Source organism: Benincasa hispida, chromosome 3, assembly GCF_027475165.1.
Source record: "Benincasa hispida cultivar pf3 chromosome 3, pf3_genome.v1.1, whole genome shotgun sequence".
NCBI lineage: Eukaryota > Viridiplantae > Streptophyta > Magnoliopsida > Cucurbitales > Cucurbitaceae > Benincasa > Benincasa hispida.
This window is the reverse complement of record NC_143480.1, coordinates 110,277-130,350: the sequence shown is the minus strand read 5'-3', so window position 1 is coordinate 130,350 and position 20,074 is coordinate 110,277. Positions and strand designations below refer to the sequence as shown.

The following is a 20,074-nucleotide window of genomic DNA, read 5'->3' as shown; positions in this document are numbered from 1 at the left end:
TAATGTTAGTTCAATGAGTCAAGAAGAGAATGAAATGAAGATGACATGATAAAAGTCCTATAGTTTGGAAGATGACATGGTTTCATGGGCTTGATCTTGGTTAACCCATGGGCCTAGCTCTTGGATCCAATTAGTTGGATTTGGGCTTGCTTGATCCATAAGCATGACTCTTGGGTCCAATTAGTTGGATTTGGGTTTGATTTGACATTTGGGTCAAATTCAACCTATTTTTGGGTTTGGAGACTTTAACCCAAATAATAATAATATTAGATTAGACCAAGTTAATTTTATCCAATTCAACGGACATGATGAAACCACGTGGCGCCATCGAAATTTGTCTTTAACTTCAATTTGGGGCATATGTAACTCCTAATTGGTCCCAAATTTAATATTTTGGAGTTTCATCATTAATTTAGTAAACGACGTGGAAATTTGTGGTTGGTCCAAAATTTCTCCTTCAACATCACTATTTCTCTCTCTCTCTCTTTTTGTTACATAAAGACTCGAAATCAAGAAGAAGAACATCGCAGTTGGCAGTTGAACCGTTGTCGACCTCTTTCTATTAAGTGTTGTAACCACCAGAGCTTCATCATTGACTGAATTGCCTGCAAATATATAAAGAAAAACGAATGTGAGATTAATAGAAGAGTGAATAAGAAATCGAGAGAGCAAGACATTCGTTCGGTAATACTTTAAAGAGTAATAAAAGAGAACCTCCCTATTTGCACAGTGGACATAGGACTTTGGCCGAACCACTTAAACTTCTGAGAATCTCCCCTGACTCTTGAATTGTTATCAACCGTTATATCTGAGTGTTTTGTGATTGTTAACGAAAAGATCTTGTCATCTGGGACAACAAGTGGTATCAGAGCTCAATGAACAGTTCAAGACAACTCCAAGATTTGAATTCTTGATTCAGAATAGTCAATCTTGAAGACCAAGAATGGCAACTACCAGATATAAGATTGAGAAATTCGATGGCAAGACAGACTTTGAACTGTGGAAAGAAAAGATTAAAGTAGTCTTGGGGCAGCAGAAGGCTCTCTTGGCCATTACGGACCCTGCAAAGTACCTTGAAACATTCTCTGAGGTTGACAAAGAGACTATTGAATCAAATGCATATGGAACCATTGTTCTCAATGTCACAGACAGTGTTTTGAGGCTCATTGTCGACTTGTCTATTGCCTATGCCCTATGGAATAAGTTGAATGAGATATATCTCAACAAAGATCTGCCCAACAAAGCTTTCTTGAGGGAAAGATTCTTCACTTATAAGATGGATGCAACAAAGTCCCTCATGGATAATCTTAATGAGTTCAAGAGACTGTCTTCTGAGTTCAGATCAATTAGAGATAATATTGGAGAAGAGAATGAGGCATTCATACTATTGAATTATCTACCAGAATCTTTCAAAGATGTGAAGACTGCATTGAAATACAGTAGAGAAAGAATTACTACAGAAGCTATCATATCAGCTGTGAGAATCAGAGAACTTGAATTGCAAATGAATAGGAAGGATCAACTAGGAGGGAGAAGGCTTGTTCTCAAAGGGGAAGAAAATGAAGAATGGGAAGGGTAAACAGAACAATGGTGATAAGTCCAAAATAAAGTGCCATTTTTGTCACAAGATGGGGCACATGAAAAATGATTGCTATACCTTGAAGAGAAAATTGAACCAACAGAATAAGGGGGGTAAACAGATCGAGGTTGCTGTAGGAGATAATTCCCTAGTCTATTCAGATGCCTTAGCTGCTATTGAAGAAGGTGGAGACTAGAATATTATGGAGACTCAAGATTGGGTGTTAGATTCTAGTTGCTCAGTCCACATGACACCATCCAAGGGATGGTTTTGCACTTATAAGAAGTGGAATGGTGGACCGATCTATATGGGAAACAATAACACTTGCAGAGCTGTGGGAATAGGGTCTGTGTCCTTGAAGATGCAGGATGGTTCAGTCAAATTGATGAGGAATGTGAGGCATGTGAGGCATGTACCAACTTTGAAGAAGAATCTCTTTTTTTTTGGGGGATGTTCGATGCCATAGGCTGTGAATATAGGGGTGTGGGAGGCACCTTTGAAATCATAAGGAATCTAAAGTGGTTTTGGTGGCAACCAAGGTAAATGGTTTATATGTCATCAAGGATGTGCAATTGGTATTAGGGTTGATGTTGTTAATATATGATATTTAATTCACATCTTATATTTTTGCTCAGTTGCTCGTTTTATTTGCTTTACCACAAACCAATAAACATAAAATCCCTGGTTATCTGTATGTGACTCAAGCATGTGTGTGGTGACATACAAGTAGATCATATCTTGAGTGATAACCAAAATGCTCTGTAGTATATGGATATAGGAGGAAAACCTTATCCTGGTAACGCTACGAATGCGACCCACTTTGCGAAATGGTCACAAGTGTTGTGACTTGTCACAAATGGTTTGATCTTGATCATTCGTGTTGGGGACATGCGAGCAGGGGCGTCCAATACAAAGAGTTTTTATAAGACCTAACCACGAAGTGTTAACGTCTAGTTATATAACACCGTTCATGATAGACTTCACTTCACTAGGATGACCATAGGTAACATGACCTCAATCTTGAGTGAGTTGGGAACTTCCGCCATTGAGGGCGGTCCTTTGATTTGTATGGGTGCGAGTGGCTAGGTCACCAATTTAAACCTATCATTTTGGGGATTCGTCTGATTTGGGAGCTGGGAACTCAGCTACACAAGATGGAATTTACTCCTTCCTCGGGTAAGTAGATAGATAGCTCCCTTAAGGGTTGATTCCAGGGCTTGAACGATGTGGCGCCACACACCTTCTCTTGGCCCGAGAGGTGTTCACACATAGTTGGACTCTATTGTATTGTTCATTAAAGGAATCAGTGGTACTTAATGAGTAAGATGTAACTACAGGGGAAAAACGATAATTTGGCCTAGCTGTACTTACGAGCATCTGTGAATCGTACTCATGATTGGTTATATCCGATGGACACAGAAATATATCTGTGGTAAGAAGAGTTTAGCTGTTGGTCTTTAGTGTAATGAATGACAATTAACAGATGGTGGATCTCGTGGCTAAAGAGTTTAGTCAGCTATTCACAGACCGTTGGAACTTCGAGCCACAGGTCCATTAGGTCCCCTGAGTAGCTTGGATAAAGTCGAGAACCAGTGTTTGGGTTAATTTGAAATGTTCAAATTGACAAGAGAAAGTTTGATTATATATGACATAATTGGACTAGTTAATTATATATGATATAATTGGCTAAATGTATGAGATACATTATTTTGGAGGAAATTAGATATAAATATGATTTATATCAAATAGAGGAGAAAATACTATAGTTGATATGTGATATCAAACTATAGGATAAAAATATAATATGATTATATTTATTAATATTTTAGTTGATTAATTATATGATAATTAACCCAAAAATCACATTTGGATGTGGGTTAGTGGGAATGAGTCAGTTATTGTAACCGATGAAATAAAAATGAAATTGTTTCATTTTGAATCGTCATCCAAAAGAAAAAGTGAAGCACACGTTGGTAGAATAGAAAACGATCGCTTAAGCATTTCGAGAGCTTATATGATAGTCCTTCTCCGCCTAAACGATCGTCCTCCTTGCGCCTAAACGATCGCACACTAGTTCCTACACGATCGCATAGCTTCTCTAAACGATCGTAGTGTGTGTCGAGTTTGCTAAACGATTGTATATCATTTCCTAAACGATCATTCAGTAAAACCTACATGATGACTAAATGAGAATGGACTTCTAAGTGAGTTAGAAGAAATTTTTTTATCAGTGTGCGAATCTTGTCTTGTGGGTAAGATGACTAAACGACCTTTTACTGAAAAAGGTTATAGAGCCAAGGAGCCTCATGAGTTAGTACATTCTAACCTTTGTGGTTCTATGAATGTGCGAGCCCGAGGTGACTATGAGTATTTTATCAGTTTCACTGATGATTACTCAAGGTATGGGTATATTTATTTTATGCAACAAAAGTCTGAATCCTTTGAAAAGTTCAAGGAGTTCAAGGTTGAAATTGAAAACACATTGGATAGACAAATTAAAACACTTCAATCGGGTCGAGGTGGAGAGTTTTTGGATTCGGCATTCCAGAACTATTTGATAGTACATGAAATCGTTTCCCAACTCTCAGCGTCGGGTACACCTCAGCAGAATGGTTTAGCGGAGAGGAGAAATAGAACCTTGTTAGACATGGTTCACTCGATGATGAGTTACGCTTCCTTACCGGCCTCGTTTTGGGGTTTTGCAGTGGAGACTGCGGTATATATACTCAACTGTGTTCCCTCCAAGAATGTTGCAAGAACACCTATGGAGTTGTGGAACGGGCGTAAAGCTAGTTTACGTCACTTACGCATTTGGGGTTGCCCTACACATGTGCTTGAGGCTAATCCCAAGAAGTTGGAACCACGGTCGAGGTTATGCCTCTTTGTAGGCTACCCCAAAGGTACACGATGGGGTTATTTTTATGACCGATGGAAAATAGGGTGTTTGTTTCAATAAACGCTACTTTCCTGGAGGAGGATCATATAAGGGAGCACAGTTCACAAAGCAAAGTCGTGTTGTGTGAGCTTTCCACTGAAACTTCAACAGGAGTTGTTGAAGAGCCTGCTACATCAGCAAGAGTTGTTGATGGGAGTTCAACTAGTAGGTCAGTTCCACCTCAAGAGTTAAGAGAACCTCGACGTAGTGGGAGGGTTGCGAACCCACCCGTTCGCTATCTAGGTTTCACGAAAATCCTTGCTATGGTAGCAGATGACGACGTTGAGGATCCGTTGTCTTATATGAAGGCAATTGAGGATGTTGACCGGGATGAATGGGTTAAGGCCATGGATCTCGAGATGGAGTCGATGTAATTCAACTCAGTATGGGATCTTGTAGATCAGCCTGATGGGGTTCGACCTATAGGTTGTAAATGGATCTACAAGCACAAACAAGGTGGTGATGGGAAGGTACAGACCTTTAAGGCTCGACTTGTGGCAAAGGGTTATATCTAGGTAGAAGAAGTCGACTATGAGGAGACTTTCTCGCCTGTTGCCATGTTAAAGTCAATCCGTATCCTCCTATCCATTGTAGCTTATTATAATTATGAGATATGGCAAATGGACGTCAAGACGGCCTTTTTGAATGGCAATCTTGAGGAGACCATTTATATGGTGCAACCTGAGGGTTTCATAGCCCAAGGTCAAGAGCAAAAGGTTTGTAAACTAAATTGATCCATTTATGGATTGAAACATGCGTCTCCATCTTGGAATATACGGTTTGATACTGCGATCCAGTCGTATGGCTTTGACCAAAACGTTGATGAACCTTGTGTCTACAAGAAGATCATCAACGCTCTAGTAGTCTTACTAGTGTTATATGTGGACGATATCCTACTAATTGGGAATGATGTAGGTCTACTGACTGCAGTTACGAACTGGCTAGCGACCCAATTCCAAATGAAAAATTTGGGAGAGGCTCAGTTTGTTCTAGGTATACAGATCTTTCGAGATCGTAAGAACAAAGTGCTAGAACTGTCTCAGGCATCGTACATGGACAAGATGTTGCTCAAGTACTCGATGCAAGACTTCAACAGGGGCCAATTACCGTTCAGGAATGGAGTCACATTGTCTACGGACATGTGTCCTAAGACACCTCAAGAGGTTGAGAAGATGAGATGGATCAGTCTAACCCAGGCCATTTTCATGTTGCTGACCCGTTTACGAAGGCTCTCACGGCTACAGTGTTTGAGGGTCACCTACGGAGCATGAGTCTACAGGATCGCCCGTGGTTGGACTAAAGCAAGTGGGAGATTTTCTTGTACTGGGCTTTTATGCCCTAGTTTATTGTTTTGTACTAGTTTATTGTACACCCCACTTCGCTTTAGGTCAAGTGGGAGATTGATGGGGTTGATGCCCTAAAGTCTCGTGTCTTGTAGTTTGTAAACAATTTGTACGAACGCTTGTGTTGTTAATATATGATATTTACTTCACATCTTGTATTTTTGCTCAGTTGCTTGTTTTATTTGCTTTACCACAAACCAATAAACATAAAATCCCTGGTTATCTGTATGTGACTCAAGCATGTATGTGGTGACATACAAGTGGATCATGTCTTGAGTGATAACTAAAATGGTCTGTAGTATATGGATATAGGAGGGAAACCTTATCCTGGTAACGCTACGGATGCGGCCCGCTTTGTGGAATGGTCACAAGTGTTGTGACTTATCACAGATGGTCTGATCCTGATAATTCGTGTTGGGGACAAGCGAGTGGGGGCGTCCTATACAAAGAGTTTATATAAGACATGACCACAAAGTGTTAACATCTCGTTATATAACACCGTTCATGACAGAGACTTCACTTCACTAGGATGATCATAGGTAACATGACCTCAATTTTGAGTGAGTTGAGAACTCCTGCCATTGAGAGCGGTCCTTTGATTTGTATGGTTGCGAGTGGCCAAGTCACCGATTCAAACCTACTTGTATGGTTACGAGTGGCCAGGTCACCGTTTCAAACCTACCCTTTTGAAAATTCATCTGATTTGGGAGCTGAGAACTCAGCTATACAAGATGGAATTCACTCATTCCCTGAGGCAGGGGTAAATAGATAGGTAGCTCCCTTAAGGGCTGATTCCAGGGCTTGAACGATGTGGCGCCACACACCTTCTCTTGGCCAAAGAGGTGTTCACACATAGTTGGACTATGTTGTATTGTTCATTAGAGGAATCAGTGGTACTTAAGAAGTGAGATGTAACTACAGGGGCAAAACGGTAATTTGACCTAGCTGTACTTACAAGCATCTGTGAAGGGTCATCGTACTCATGATTGGTTATATCCGATGGACACAGAAATATATTTGTGTAAGAAGAGTTCAGTTGTTGATCTTTAGTGGAATGTCTGACAGTTAACTAATGGTGGATCTCGTGGCTAAAGAGTTTAGTCAGTTATACACAGACCATTGGAACTTTGAGCTACAGGTCCATTAGGTCCTCTGGGTAGCTTGGATAAAGTCAAAAACCAGTGTTTAGCTTATATGATAGTCCTTCTCCGCCTAAACGATCGTCCTCCTCCCGCCTAAACGATCGCACACTAGTTCCTACACGATCATATAGTTTCTTTAAACGATCATAGTGTGTGTCAAGTTTGCTAAACGATCGTATACCATTTCCTAAACGACCGTTCAGTACAACCTACACGATCGTGTAGTGTCTCCTAAACAATAAGCATCGTGCTATACGATAGCACATTTTTCTCTCCCACTTGCTTATCACCTACACGATCTGGATTTTCTCTTTCCTCTACCAAATTCACCAAAGACCACACTTTGGGTTTTCACTCCGAGAATACCCGGGGCTCTTTTCTGGTGGTGTCGTCCCCGCGACGTTCGTGTTCGTGCGGTTGTTCGTGCTGCTGTAGTCGATGCTGCTGTTGGGCGTTGGTTGATCGGGTGGAGGGTTCCACTGCGTTGAGTTCCAAAGATTGAAGATTGTCTTCAACTGATATGACACTCTCTCCCTTGTTATGTCTTGTTTATAGCATGCCGTTAATTAGGATTTGTTTGCATAACTATACGTATGAATGTTTATTATTGTATTTCGATCACTGTGAGATCAGAGTGATCTAAACGTGCTTATGGAACTATTCGGTAAGAGATCCTTCAAATGACACACTCGACTTTGTTAGCAACTGATGTGGAACCTACTAAAGATGACTTGTGGCACAAAACGCTTTCTCATATCAGTGTGAGGAGGCTGAAAGTGCTATATAAACAGGGAATTCTACCAAGAGTGTTGGAGATAGCCTTAAATTCTGTGAACATTGTATATTAGGCAAAGCAACAAGACAACAATTCTCCAAAGGACAACACACTTCAAAGGAAAACCTTGAATATGTGCATTCAGACTTGTGGGGACCAACTCACTCTCCATCTCTTTGTGGAGCAAGGTACTTTCTTTCATTTGTAGATGACTACTTAAAGAAGAGTTGAGTTTATTTTTTAAAATCCAAAAATAAAGTATTTAATAGATTTAAAAAATGGAAGACCTTGATTGAGAAACATACCTCTAAACAAATTAAACATTTGAAAACTGATAACGGTTCAGAGTTTGTGGAGAGGAGTTCAATTTTTTTTGCAAGAAGCATGGCATAGTAAGGTATAGAACCGTGAGGTACACATCTCAACAAAATGGAGTAACTGAAAGCTTAAATAGAACAGTGCTGGAAAAAGTAAGATGTCAGCTGTTCAATGCCTTGTTGCCTGAAAAATATTGGGTTGAAGCTGTCTCCTACACCATATACACTCTTAATAGATGTCCTCATCAATCAATAGAGCTGAAGACTCCTGAAGAGAGGTGGACAGGGCAGCCACCTAACCTGGAACACTTAAAAGTGTTTGGCTACGTGCACCGAAGCCAAGGGAAGTTGAAACCATGGGTTGTAAAGTGCATGTTCTTAGGCTTTACACCAGGAGTAAAGGGCTTTAGGTTGTGGCATCCAGTTGAAAAGAAGTGTGTGAACAGTAGAGATGGGGTTTTTAGAGAAAATGAGATGTTCATGATGTCAGAACAACCATCTTCTACAATGTCAAAGACTAGTAGCACTAGATTTGAGGTGGAGCTTCAAAATGATCATGAAGCTTTTACTTCCTCTCAAAACCTAGAGTTAGAAGGTGATGAGGCTGCTGAAACCAGTGAGCATGTGTCAAGTGATCAAGTTGAGATATATGGGGACTTACACAACTATTCATTGGCAAGAGATAGACCTAGAAGAATAATTGTACCACCAGCAAGATACCAAGAGTCTGATTTTGCTAGTATAGCATTGAGTGCTATCATTTCTTTGAGTAATAATGAACCTTCCAGCTTTGAAGAAGCAACAAATAGCCCAGATGCTAAGCAATGGATTGAGGCTATGAATGATGAAATGAAGCCCCTCAATCAAAATGACACTTGGAGACTAGTACCTTTGCCTAAAGGGTATAAACCTATCTCATGCAAATAGATTTACTAAGAAGAGATTCCAAGTGTGCAAAAGTCAAGGTTCAAGGCTAGACTTGTTGCTAAGGGGTTCACTCAAAAGGAAAGCATTAACTACAATGAGGTGTTTAATCCAGTTGTGAAGCATACTTCCATCCGTTTGCTTCTTTCCCTAGTTGTGCAAAAGGATTTGGAGTTAGACCAATTGGCTGTAAAGACAGCCTTCCTACATGGGCTGTTGAATGAGACAATTTACATGAGGCAACCTCAAGGCTATGTGAAAAGTGGAGAAGAAGACCTAGTGTGTTTGTAGAACAAGTCCATATATGGCCTCAAACAATCACCAAGATGCTGGTATGAGAGGTATAATGAGGTGATCTCCAAGATGGGGTTCAAAAGGAGCTCATATGATTGGTGTGTTTACACAAATTCTAGTAGCTTTAAGAAACTGGTCTATCTACTTCTCTATGTAGATGACATGCTGCTGGCCGGGAGATCCAAAGAAGAATTGAGGCAAGTGAAAAAAATGCTTCTTAAGAAAGAATTTGATATGAAATACTTAGGGGAGTCAAGGAGGATTCTAGACATTGAGATCGAAAGAACAGAAAACATGGCAGATTACTTGTTAATCAATCTGAATATTGTTCAAAGATATTACAGAGGTTCAAGATGGAAAATGCTAAGCCAATAGGTACTCCTCTTGCACCTCACTCCAAGCTTTCAGCTGCCAATAGTCCAAAGAGCACAGATGAAGAGCATTTGAACCATATGAAGGTTGTCCCTTATTCCCAAGTAGTGAGATCTCTTATATATCTTATGACTTCTACAAGACCGGACTTGTCCTATGCAACAAGTATCGTCAGTAGGTACATGGCAAACCCTGGTAGAAGACATTGGGAGGCAGTCAAGTGGATACTAAGGTATCTATGTTCATCCAAGGAGGCAAGAGTCTTATATAGACAAAATGAGCTATCCAATGGTGAAGTTTATGGTTATGTAGATGCAAACTATGCAGGGGAATTGGACAAAAGATGTTCCCTACCAGGCTATGTTTTCCTATGGGGGAACAATTTGATCCGTTGGAAAGCTACTTTGTAGCCTATTATGGCCCTTTCCACAACAGAGGCTAAGTTCATCACATCGTCGGAGGCTGTAAAGGAAGGTTTGTGGCTGAAAGGTTTACTAAACGATTTCGGCATAAAACAAACAAAAGTCGGAATCTACTGTGATAACCAGAGCACAATATACCTATCTAAGAACCAACAGTTTCACAACAGAACCAAGCATATTGATCTTAAATATCATTTCATTAGACAATAGATTGAGAAAGGGGAGTTGAGGTAGTGAAGATTCATACCTCTAGTAATTCAGTTGATATGCTAACCAAAACTGTTCCATTAAACAAGTTTGGCAGATGCTTGGACCTTCTCGAGTTCGAGTTACTTGAAAAATGTTAACTCAAGTCAACTCAATGAAGCAAAGAGGGAAGGAACTCTGGATGCTTATAAAGATGGAGATTGTTACAAAAAGACTCGAAATCAAGAAGTGCAGCTGGCAGTTGAACCGTTGTCAACCTATTTCTATTAAGTTTTGTAACCACCATAGCTTCATCGTTGACCGAATTGCCTGCCCATATATAAAGGAAAAGAATGTGAGATTAATGGAAGAGTGAATAAGAAATCGAGAGAGCAAGACATTTGTTCTGTAATACTTTGAAGAGTAATAAAAGAGGACCTCCCAATTTGCACAGTGGACTAGCCTTTTGCCGAACCACTTAAACTCCAGTGTCTTTTCTTCTTACCTCTATGACCATTTAGATTTTGCTAAAGTATCGTGTACACGATTGTTTAGCTCTGCGTTCAATCGTCTATACGATCGTTTAGCTCCTCAGCTGTTTTTTACACGATCGTCTAGCTTTAGTCAACTATCGTGTAATGACCTTAAATTTCTAGTATGTTTCTAGGACGCTACTTTATGCATGCATAGACTTGGCAATACATTTTCTCGAAGAATAATTAAATAAAAGCGATAAAATTTTTATTTCATTAAATAAAGCTCAAATAAGCAAAGAATGGAAAATCTGAAAATACCGTTCGGGGTACCCCTAACCCAACTTTAAAATAAAATCAAGAAATATTTCATAAGATTTTAAAATGCCTGACTCCTAAACCAGACACTAGTACATGAAACTAAGTGTGGAAGTAACAATTCGTCCAAATGGCCAGGTCACAGATCTCTCTTGTAAGTAACAATTCGTACGCATAGGCATAGGCATAAGGGGCAAACCCGAAGACACGCTTTCATAAGTAGTGGCCTCAAGAACATCGTACATAAGCATAGGGTGCGGGCCCGAAGACTCACAACATGCAATGTGCATAGCCCAATGGCAACACTAATAGTCACTGAAATCTCATACAGACATAAGCATTCATCCAACATCATAAAACATGCGAAGACTACATAACCGTTCACAATTCATCCATCCATATACAGACATATCAAGATATTTCATTCCAAACAGAACCAGTGGTAAGCATGCTTAGGTTCGAGGGCAAACCATTAGTAAACCGCTTACCTAAGTTTGACACGAGGAAATTAAATACAATCATGAAAACAATAAAACCCACACACTTGAACGAACCCCCAATTCTCCAAATGAACCGTCCAACCTGGCCACACAACCACAACAACGGTTTGACACAAAATACAGTAGCATAACCCAACCTACAAAAGCATTAAAACTGCATCCACTTACCTAAGGATACCAACCTGCCCTAAAACGAACCTCCACTCCGCTTGGAAACTTCCTTCACCACCACAAGTTCCTGAATCCAACCACAAAATTCCATGGGTAAATTAGCTTTGGCCCAAGAATAACTAATGACGATGGGCTATCAAAAGAAACCAAAACTTACCCCCAAACAGAAAGATCGGGCGGAAACAACCGCGATTATAAACTTAACTAGATTATAAAGGAAACTATTTTAATTATATTTTAGAACTCTCCTTTGCTAAAGTGACCTCCCACAACGATAATAAGAATAACTTCAATGAACAAATTGATAACAACCCCAAGAAAATTAAAATAAACTTGGCTTGGAAAGATTTGATCAAAGATTAAAAAAAAATGATAACTTGTTCCAAGGTTTCGAACTCTCATAATTGAATTGATCGGACTAGATTAAAAGTTCTATAACATGCATTCTAACACAAGAATACAAAGAAAGCATAAACCTTGAGAAATTCAACTCTATAAAAATTCATTCAAAATCCAGTTCTTCCTTCAAATAACAAAAGTACTTAAGTATTTATACTAATTAAAAAGACACTATGAAATGACACAACCTTTCGCCTATATTATCTAAATTCATCTAGAACCCCTTCAACTATCATAAATATAAATACATGAAATTAAATTAGTACATATTCATTAAATGTGTAGTTGAATCTGGATTTTCAGATTCACAACGATTCTTGGGTGAAAATGTGTCTTTTAATGCATGGAGAATTGCAACTCTTCATTTTGGTTTGAAAACTTAGTTTGGAAGCAGATATTTAATCATTCTTAAAATCTTTTAGCTCTAACTCACTTCATTGCTACTTATTTCCTTGTCAAGTAGTATTTAATTTTTATATAAGATTTTACTTGTGACAAATAAATAATATCTAAATTTAATTTTTATGATCTTAAACATTTAAAAGTAGTAAAATAAATTATTTTTAACTATATATAAGGTAGACACCAACATATTTTATTATAAAAAAAACAACTTTAAAATGAGAATTGATCTTATGTCTATATATACTATACTTTTCGCCTATCATAAAATTTTGTTTCATGTCACAGACTTTCCTCTATAAAATTTGCTCATAAGTTTTTTTTTGTTTTTTTGTTTTTTTTTAATATTTCAAATTCTTTCTGTTATTCTCCCTAATATTTTTTAGTTAAAATTTTTGTATCATTCTAACTTAGTTTCTCTCAAGTTGTTCTTTTTCACTAATTTTGTCTCTCTCTAAATACTTTCTCATTTTCTTACTAAATGTCATTTTCTAATTAACTTCTTTTTGTGTACCTTTCCAAAATATTATAAAAAATTAGACTGATTTACTACATTCTAAAAAACCTTTCAATCCAATATTAGTCTCAAAATATACTTAATTAATAAGACCAAGATGAGATTTAATAAATAGGTAGAATATATAGTAAATAATTTTTTTCCACCGGCTGTATGACCATATTAAGTCAAAGAAATCGATAAAGAATATAGGATTTTGGCGAGAAGTTAAAGAATGTACTTGTGAAGAACTTTTTGTATTTTTCTTAGATTCTAGTGAACTTAAAAAACCTGAAAATCATTTTCAAGAATGTAACAATAATGGATCATTATATAATACCACCACAAAACTCCAATATTCCATAACAAAGCACACGTTATAATTCTTTAAGTTACAAACAAATAGGTAAAAATGAAGGCAAACATAAAAGGAAAGAGGTTCATGAAAACAACATGCAAAAATGCACCAATGAATCAATAACTCCAAGTGATTTAGTTTGCATTTCCTTATAGGTAATTTTTTCAAATCTTATGGTCTTTCAAATTTTCATATGACTATTACAAGTTTATACACGGATCGTACCCATACACGAATGATGCACTGGTTTGATGTGTAACCACCCCCACCCAACCAAGCACGTCCCATCAACATCAAGTGCACCTATTGGACTTAAGCCACTTACATTCGAACAGTCATAAGTGGAAAATAGCTTAAAACACACGTATATTCAAACAATCACGTTCCACCAACAAAGACACACAAACTCTATTGCAATATGTAAATATTTTGGTTCATTTTCCTATATTTAAAAATAATCCTAAAAATAATCGAAATCCCAAATAGCACCTCGAAATTCCAATCTCTAGATCTTAAAACCCTAAAACAATGCATGGGTCAGGTTGAATATAAGTCTATAAATAAACTTTCAGACAACGCCCAAAAGCAGGAAAAAAATTATCAAAGGCGCAGAGCTCTATGGCAATTGGCAATGGTGATTTCTACGAGGGAGCGTTTCATAATGGTAGTGGTAATGAGTGGGTTTACAACTATTTCCTAAGTTGAAATACAGAGGGATCGAGTCGATGGGAGGTACAGTGGGGTTCAGACCTGAGTTTCCCTTTCAATCACAATTATACAAATCCAAGGTGGCGACTAGAAAGGAGAGAGATTGTGGTTGTTGGGGTGGTCGACAGACGGTGGTGGTAAGCTTTGCTGGAGGTAAAGAAGAAAGAGAGGAAAATCACAATTCAAACCTAAAAAATGTTTTTGAATTCTGTGATCCAATACAAGTTATGAAAATAACAATTCATGTCATGTTATAAATTCAATCTATAATTTTAAAAATAAAAATATATATCATATAATGTATTACAAATTATGTACATGTTCAAAATTAATTAATAATGATTTATAGTCAATCTAATATTTAGTAACTACAACTAATTTTATACTATATAAATATAATACAAACACATTTAAACCAATTATTTAAATTAAAGTCCAATTTCTAAATCTGCTATCAAACATATCTGAAAATATAAAATACATTTTCAAATCTCTATTTTAATTCTGCCTACTAAACAGACCCTAAACCACTTCAACAATAAAATTAATATTAAATTCATATCACATATTTACCCACTCGTCAAATACACAATCAACAGCTTAACCTTCAACTCAGTTTCTATTAGCAAACTTAAAAAGGGAATTTGAGATGACTGTAGTCTTAGTGCTTTTAGATGAAATACTTGTCCGCATTTATTCCATGTTTTCAGGTATTTTTAAGATTCCAAAAAAAGATTTCGATTTTAAAACACTTCTGAATTATTATATTATTATTGAAAGATAGAAAAAAAAAGAGACAAGACAAGGTTTACATGGAAAACCCTAATCCAGGGAGAAAATACTACGATAGAAAAATTTTATTCTTTTAATGTCATACTTATAAGAGACCCCAACCTCAGATATAAATAGAATGAGGGGAAACCCTAATTTAGTAAATATAGCGTAAACTACAAATATGCCCTTATGGCTAATGCAACATATTTTAACAATTATTATTATTATTATTTTTGTTCAAACCCTTTTAAGTTTGAAGTACAATATAAACAAATAGTTTTAAATAATTTGTCGTAATTTTCACCTGTTGTAATGTAATGCCAAACTGACAGTAAAAATATCTTCGAATTTACAATTTGAGGCACTACTGGCATATGTAAGTGACACGATTCTTACACGAGCTGATTTGTTATAATTAATGGTACATAGTGAACATGTAAAAGCTGAAAGAAGGGATTACATATATGGATTGATGCAAAAGCTCAGATTCTTAATGAAAAGCAGTAGACTACATATTGCTAGAAATTTACCTTTACAATGGACAACGAATATCATCCACTGAAATGTGTCCGCTCTTCCTCTTCCTCTTCCTCTTCCTCTTTTGCCTCCACTTCCATCAACGCCCCAATTAAGTTTGTATACTGGTGAAACTGCAATTAATATATTCACAACGATTTAACTGCACATTCAACTCAGCAAATATAAAAGAAAAACAGAACATACAATTACTTGTAGTCATCATTTCTCATTCACTATTAATTGTTTTCAATTTCTGAGAAACATATATGATACATGTTTGGTAACTATATCATATAAATTATTGTTGAGAAATATTTCCTAAACCATACATAGTTTTTTAAAACAAAAGAAAACAAAAATCTGATTTTCTGTTTTCCATTTTCTAAAAATATAAATAAAAATAGGCAAGATCATTATTTTATTTTATTTTATTGGAGAAGGAAAATAGACAGAATCATGAAATTAAACAGATGAAATTGTGGCTTTCACCTCTTTTATAATACTCTCGCATTTATTCAGTAGTTCTTGCTGCTTGAGAACACTAGATTGTCTTACGGAATTTGTTTTTGAAGTCAGAACATCAACCTGCCACCAACATGAAGAGTAAAACAAGAAAAAGAGAATTCCTGGCATGAGTAAGTTGACTAGACTGGATTCATTGTAAAAGCTAGGACTGAAGAAGAAACCTCCATGAACACTGCTTCAACATTTCTTTGCCTTTGCTCTAGATCATGCCTCATAGATTCAACATGAGACCTCACGCCATTCAAATCTTTTGTAGCTTCCTCACATTTCACATCTCTATCCTTCTCTGTCTGCGTTACTAAATCTTTCAACTGGTGCACTGAAGAGGAATAGAAAACAGAGAAGAATAAACGCAAGAAAAGCAGTACACCAATGAAGTAAAGTCTCCATTCTACACTAACAATAAATTAAAATTAACTGCTTCGGTAACAATCTGCTTTTTAGTTTTTAGAAATTATATTTATTTCTCTTATCTACTCTTAAAATCATAGCCAACATATTAAAAAAAACTAAAAAATAAAATTGTGTTTAGGTAGGATTTCAAGAGTAAAAATGTGATAGAGACGAAAAAAATTGTAGGTATACGTAGATTTTATAAGCTTAATTTTTAAAAATATAAAATCAAATCACTGTTAGATGGGTATAAATGAAATAGACCTAACCACCTTTTGCTTGAAGTTCAACCAATTTGACCTGGAGCGATTTATCTTGAACTTCCTCATCACTTAGCTTAACTTTTAAGGCCTTGAATTCTCTTTCAACCGATTTAGCAGAGTTCACCTATTAGAAAAAGTGCCCATGTCTTAGCCAATAAAATTTTTTCATGACCTCAACAGTGCTATTTGCACATTCAAACCTGTTCGTGTATAGTCTGCATCAGGGAAAGGTGCTTCAACATTTTCTTGGAAACCTGAAAATGTTTTGCCAATAATTCATGAAGCCATCAACAGCATTTTCTTTTAAACTACCAAAGATTTCATATCAATGTTGAGTCCATAACCCTGATCTCTTAACATGTATACACAGTCTATAGATTTTCTACAATGAAAGACTAGTAATAATATTCTTAAACAAAATGTAGAAAAAGATAAAGTACAAGGAAAATTTAGCTTGCATCCTTCAATTGTATACATATTTTCCCAAATTGAGAAGTCCTTGGATTTATATATCCAAAACTTGGCCTTGAGGATTTCTTTGCCGAGAAGCGGAACAAGCTGGACACCCACCACCCGGAGTGGGGCCCCTGAAAGTTGAATCCCTAGCCGCTTTCAAGTTGGGAAATGGAAGGTGAATCAGATTTTGGCTGGATAGCTGGGTTTCGGATCTTTCCTTCAAAGCATTGTTTCCCCAGTTGTATCGAGTTGCTTTATTTCCTAGTGGTACTGTCTTTGAATATTAGGATGGAAATATTAATTCTTGGCATATTATTTTCGGAAGGCTTTCTAAAAGAAGCGGAAATTTCTGATTTTCAGCAACTATTGTGTTGTTTGAACTCCTTACAACCTGGGTGCTATCTCCCTCCGGATGCTTCACGGTTAATTCTTTATTTAAGCATCTAACGGTGATTTCCCAATTAGATAAAGTTGTTTATCAAGCACTTTGGAAGTCCAAAAGTCCAAAAAGAATTAATGTTCTCATTTGGACTATGCTATTCGGTTCTCTTAATTGTGCTGCCACCATACAACACAAGTTGCAACAACATTGTCTCTCCCTCGATGTGCCCTCTATATTTGGCTCAAAGTGAAAACTTGCAACATTTTTTCTCTGAGTGTCTTTTCGGGACAATATTCTTCAGCACTTGATGGGCCTTCTTTTGGCAAATACTTCTCAAATCTTATGGTCCAATGCAATGAAAGCTAGATATGGTTTGAAAGAAATCAACAAGTTTTTCTTGATAAAGCCCTTTCTCTGTCTTTTCGCATGGATTTAGCTCGTCTACTTGCATCCTGGTGTTCCCATTCAAAGATTTTCTTTAATTATTCTATTTAAGATATTTGCTTGAATTGGAATGCTTTCATATTCTTGGCTTAATTTAGTTTATATCTTTTAGTTGAACTTTTATTTTAGTTTCTATATTATTGTATTTTGAACCTTATACACTTTTCATTATATCAATGAAAGATTTTGTTTCTTTATTTTCTTTTTAAAAAAAGATATCTTTTGCCTCAGGTCGAATGAATACAAAACGGAGAGTGGTTGTCAATGACTCAGATGACTGAAGCGGGGTTGTTTGAGGCACTAAATTAAGTTTTGAAGTCTAGAGTTAATATCTCTATGGAGTTAGGAAGTTTGTGTTTGGAATGCAAAGTTGAGTAAGTCAGGGGTACCTGGTGCAGTTTTTTGTGATTTAAAAAAATATGATTTTCTTTTGGTTATTTTTGTTTGCTTTTAACTTTTTGTTGAATCCTTCAATTGCATACATATTTCTCCAAAATTTTAACACTTTTGAGATGTGAACTTCAAACCTTCACATATATTTTACAAATTTTCACATGTAGCCATTTTACTTGAGGTGGACAAAATATATTCTTGTTTCTTACCAATAACAAAATTACAATATACTTTCACATTAATGGAATGTAGGGTGTAATATGCACACAAAAAAAAAAATAAATAAATAATTGTAGGTTAGGATTTATTGTGCATGTACGTTGGTGTTGGACTAATAAGCATAAACACTAATATACGAAATGAATACGACACTACACCAACACGTCGGTAACACATATTTTTTTAAATAAAAATATATGTTAGGCATATAAACAAACTGTGAAATATTACCTTTAAAGACATCAAAATAACAACCATACAATTCATGAAAAATACAATAGATAAGATGACCAACAATCCAACATCATAAGTCATAACAAATAAAAAACAGAATTATATTTAAGGAAAAAAACACAGATGAGAGAAAAAAATAAAAGCAGAAATAGATTTAAGAAAATGAAAAAAAAGAATAATTAAAAAATATTATACATAGCCATTACAATTTTAAATAAATAAATAAAATCTTCAATCTTTTATAAATAAAAATATTAACAAAACTATTTAATATTTTAAACAAAATGGAACAATATTTCTAGATATGTTAAAAATTAGCCAAGCAAGTATCAACAATTGGAGGAAGAATGCCATTTGGCTGCCAGATTTGACAGCATGCAATGGCAGTTTGCATGCAGTCATTTAATGCTTCTAGAAATACAGTCTCGTCTTTTCATATGTCGTCCTTGTTCTTAATTTTAATTTTTGTTTACTTCTTTTCATACATCTTTTCCTCTTCTATCCATTTTTCTTCTCCTCCCGACTCATCTCCTTTTTCATGTTCTTTTTTCCCATCTAGTTATTACTCTTCTTATTCTTATTTTTATTTTCTTCTCTGCCTTTCTTCTTGAAGAAGACGTTGAAGAAGCCAAAAAAGATAAAAAAAGGTTGTTTGCCATGTCCAGGAGGCTTTTGAAGCCATGTCTGGCCATGTCCTGCGGTGTCGCATATTGTCGAAAAACAGCTTGTAACTCTAGGGGTATTTTAGTAATTTTTTTTACCCTAGGACTTCCCACTAGTCTATTTATTTGGCCTATTCTCTTGTACTTTGTGTATCAGAATTAATAATAAAAATCAGTCTCTATCGTGGTTTTTTCTCCCTGATCTAGGGTTTTCCACATAAATCTTGTATTTCTTTCTTCCTTTTATTTTCAACATGGTATCAAAGCATGGCAACGAAACCCTAGCCACCATCGATGAGAATAGACCAGATTCTCCTCTAGAAAACTCCATTGGAACTAGTGGGAACATAAATGCTAACATCACTAAAGCCGTTTGAGAAGCCGTGGAACAGTATCTTCAAGATGCATTGCCAAAAATCATCCAATCAATGTCACACCTCAACCCTAGCCGACCTAGCTCCAGCCGCCCATCCTTGGCCGAGGAAATCCTGTCGGACTTCAACCCAGCCGTCCCAACACCAGTTGATCTTCCCCAACCGAACCGCCACATCTTTAGTCGTACGATACCCGTGCGCTCCAGACCCAACCGGCATATTCCGCTGCGAAATTTCGTGATGACCCAGCCGATAAGCCATCGATCGCAAGCTCGCGCAACTCCAGGGCTTTCCAGACACAGCCGATCGACTCTGCCGCCCG

At 36.6% G+C, this 20,074-nt stretch overlaps 1 protein-coding gene across 20 annotated transcripts in view; it reads right to left on the bottom strand.

Annotated features, from left to right (window-relative positions):
• Window positions 1–373: 373 nt before the first annotated feature.
• The window catches only part of LOC120069766 (kinetochore protein), an 84,729-nt gene continuing 65,028 nt past the window's right edge, over window positions 374–20,074 (bottom strand). For 5 of the 20 annotated variants that reach the window (XR_005479674.2, XR_005479680.2, XR_005479681.2 and 2 more), the window contains 7 exons: window positions 16,789–16,842; window positions 16,598–16,712; window positions 16,094–16,251; window positions 15,897–15,992; window positions 15,419–15,538; window positions 11,749–11,818; window positions 11,432–11,662 (listed from right to left, as the gene is read on the bottom strand). Coding sequence is in view for 4 of the 20 variants with exons in the window: in XM_039021564.2 (XP_038877492.1) it covers window positions 15,440–15,538; window positions 15,897–15,992; window positions 16,094–16,251; window positions 16,598–16,712; window positions 16,789–16,842 (522 nt within the window). In the remaining 16 variants the exon portion in view is untranslated. Of the gene's footprint in view, window positions 606–10,350; window positions 10,620–11,431; window positions 11,663–11,748; window positions 11,819–13,631; window positions 13,710–13,755; window positions 14,262–15,165; window positions 15,539–15,896; window positions 15,993–16,093; window positions 16,252–16,597; window positions 16,713–16,788; window positions 16,843–20,074 lie in introns of those variants that run through there. The other 15 variants (XR_005479677.2, XR_016528298.1, XR_016528300.1 and 12 more) reach the window with 10 other exon arrangements.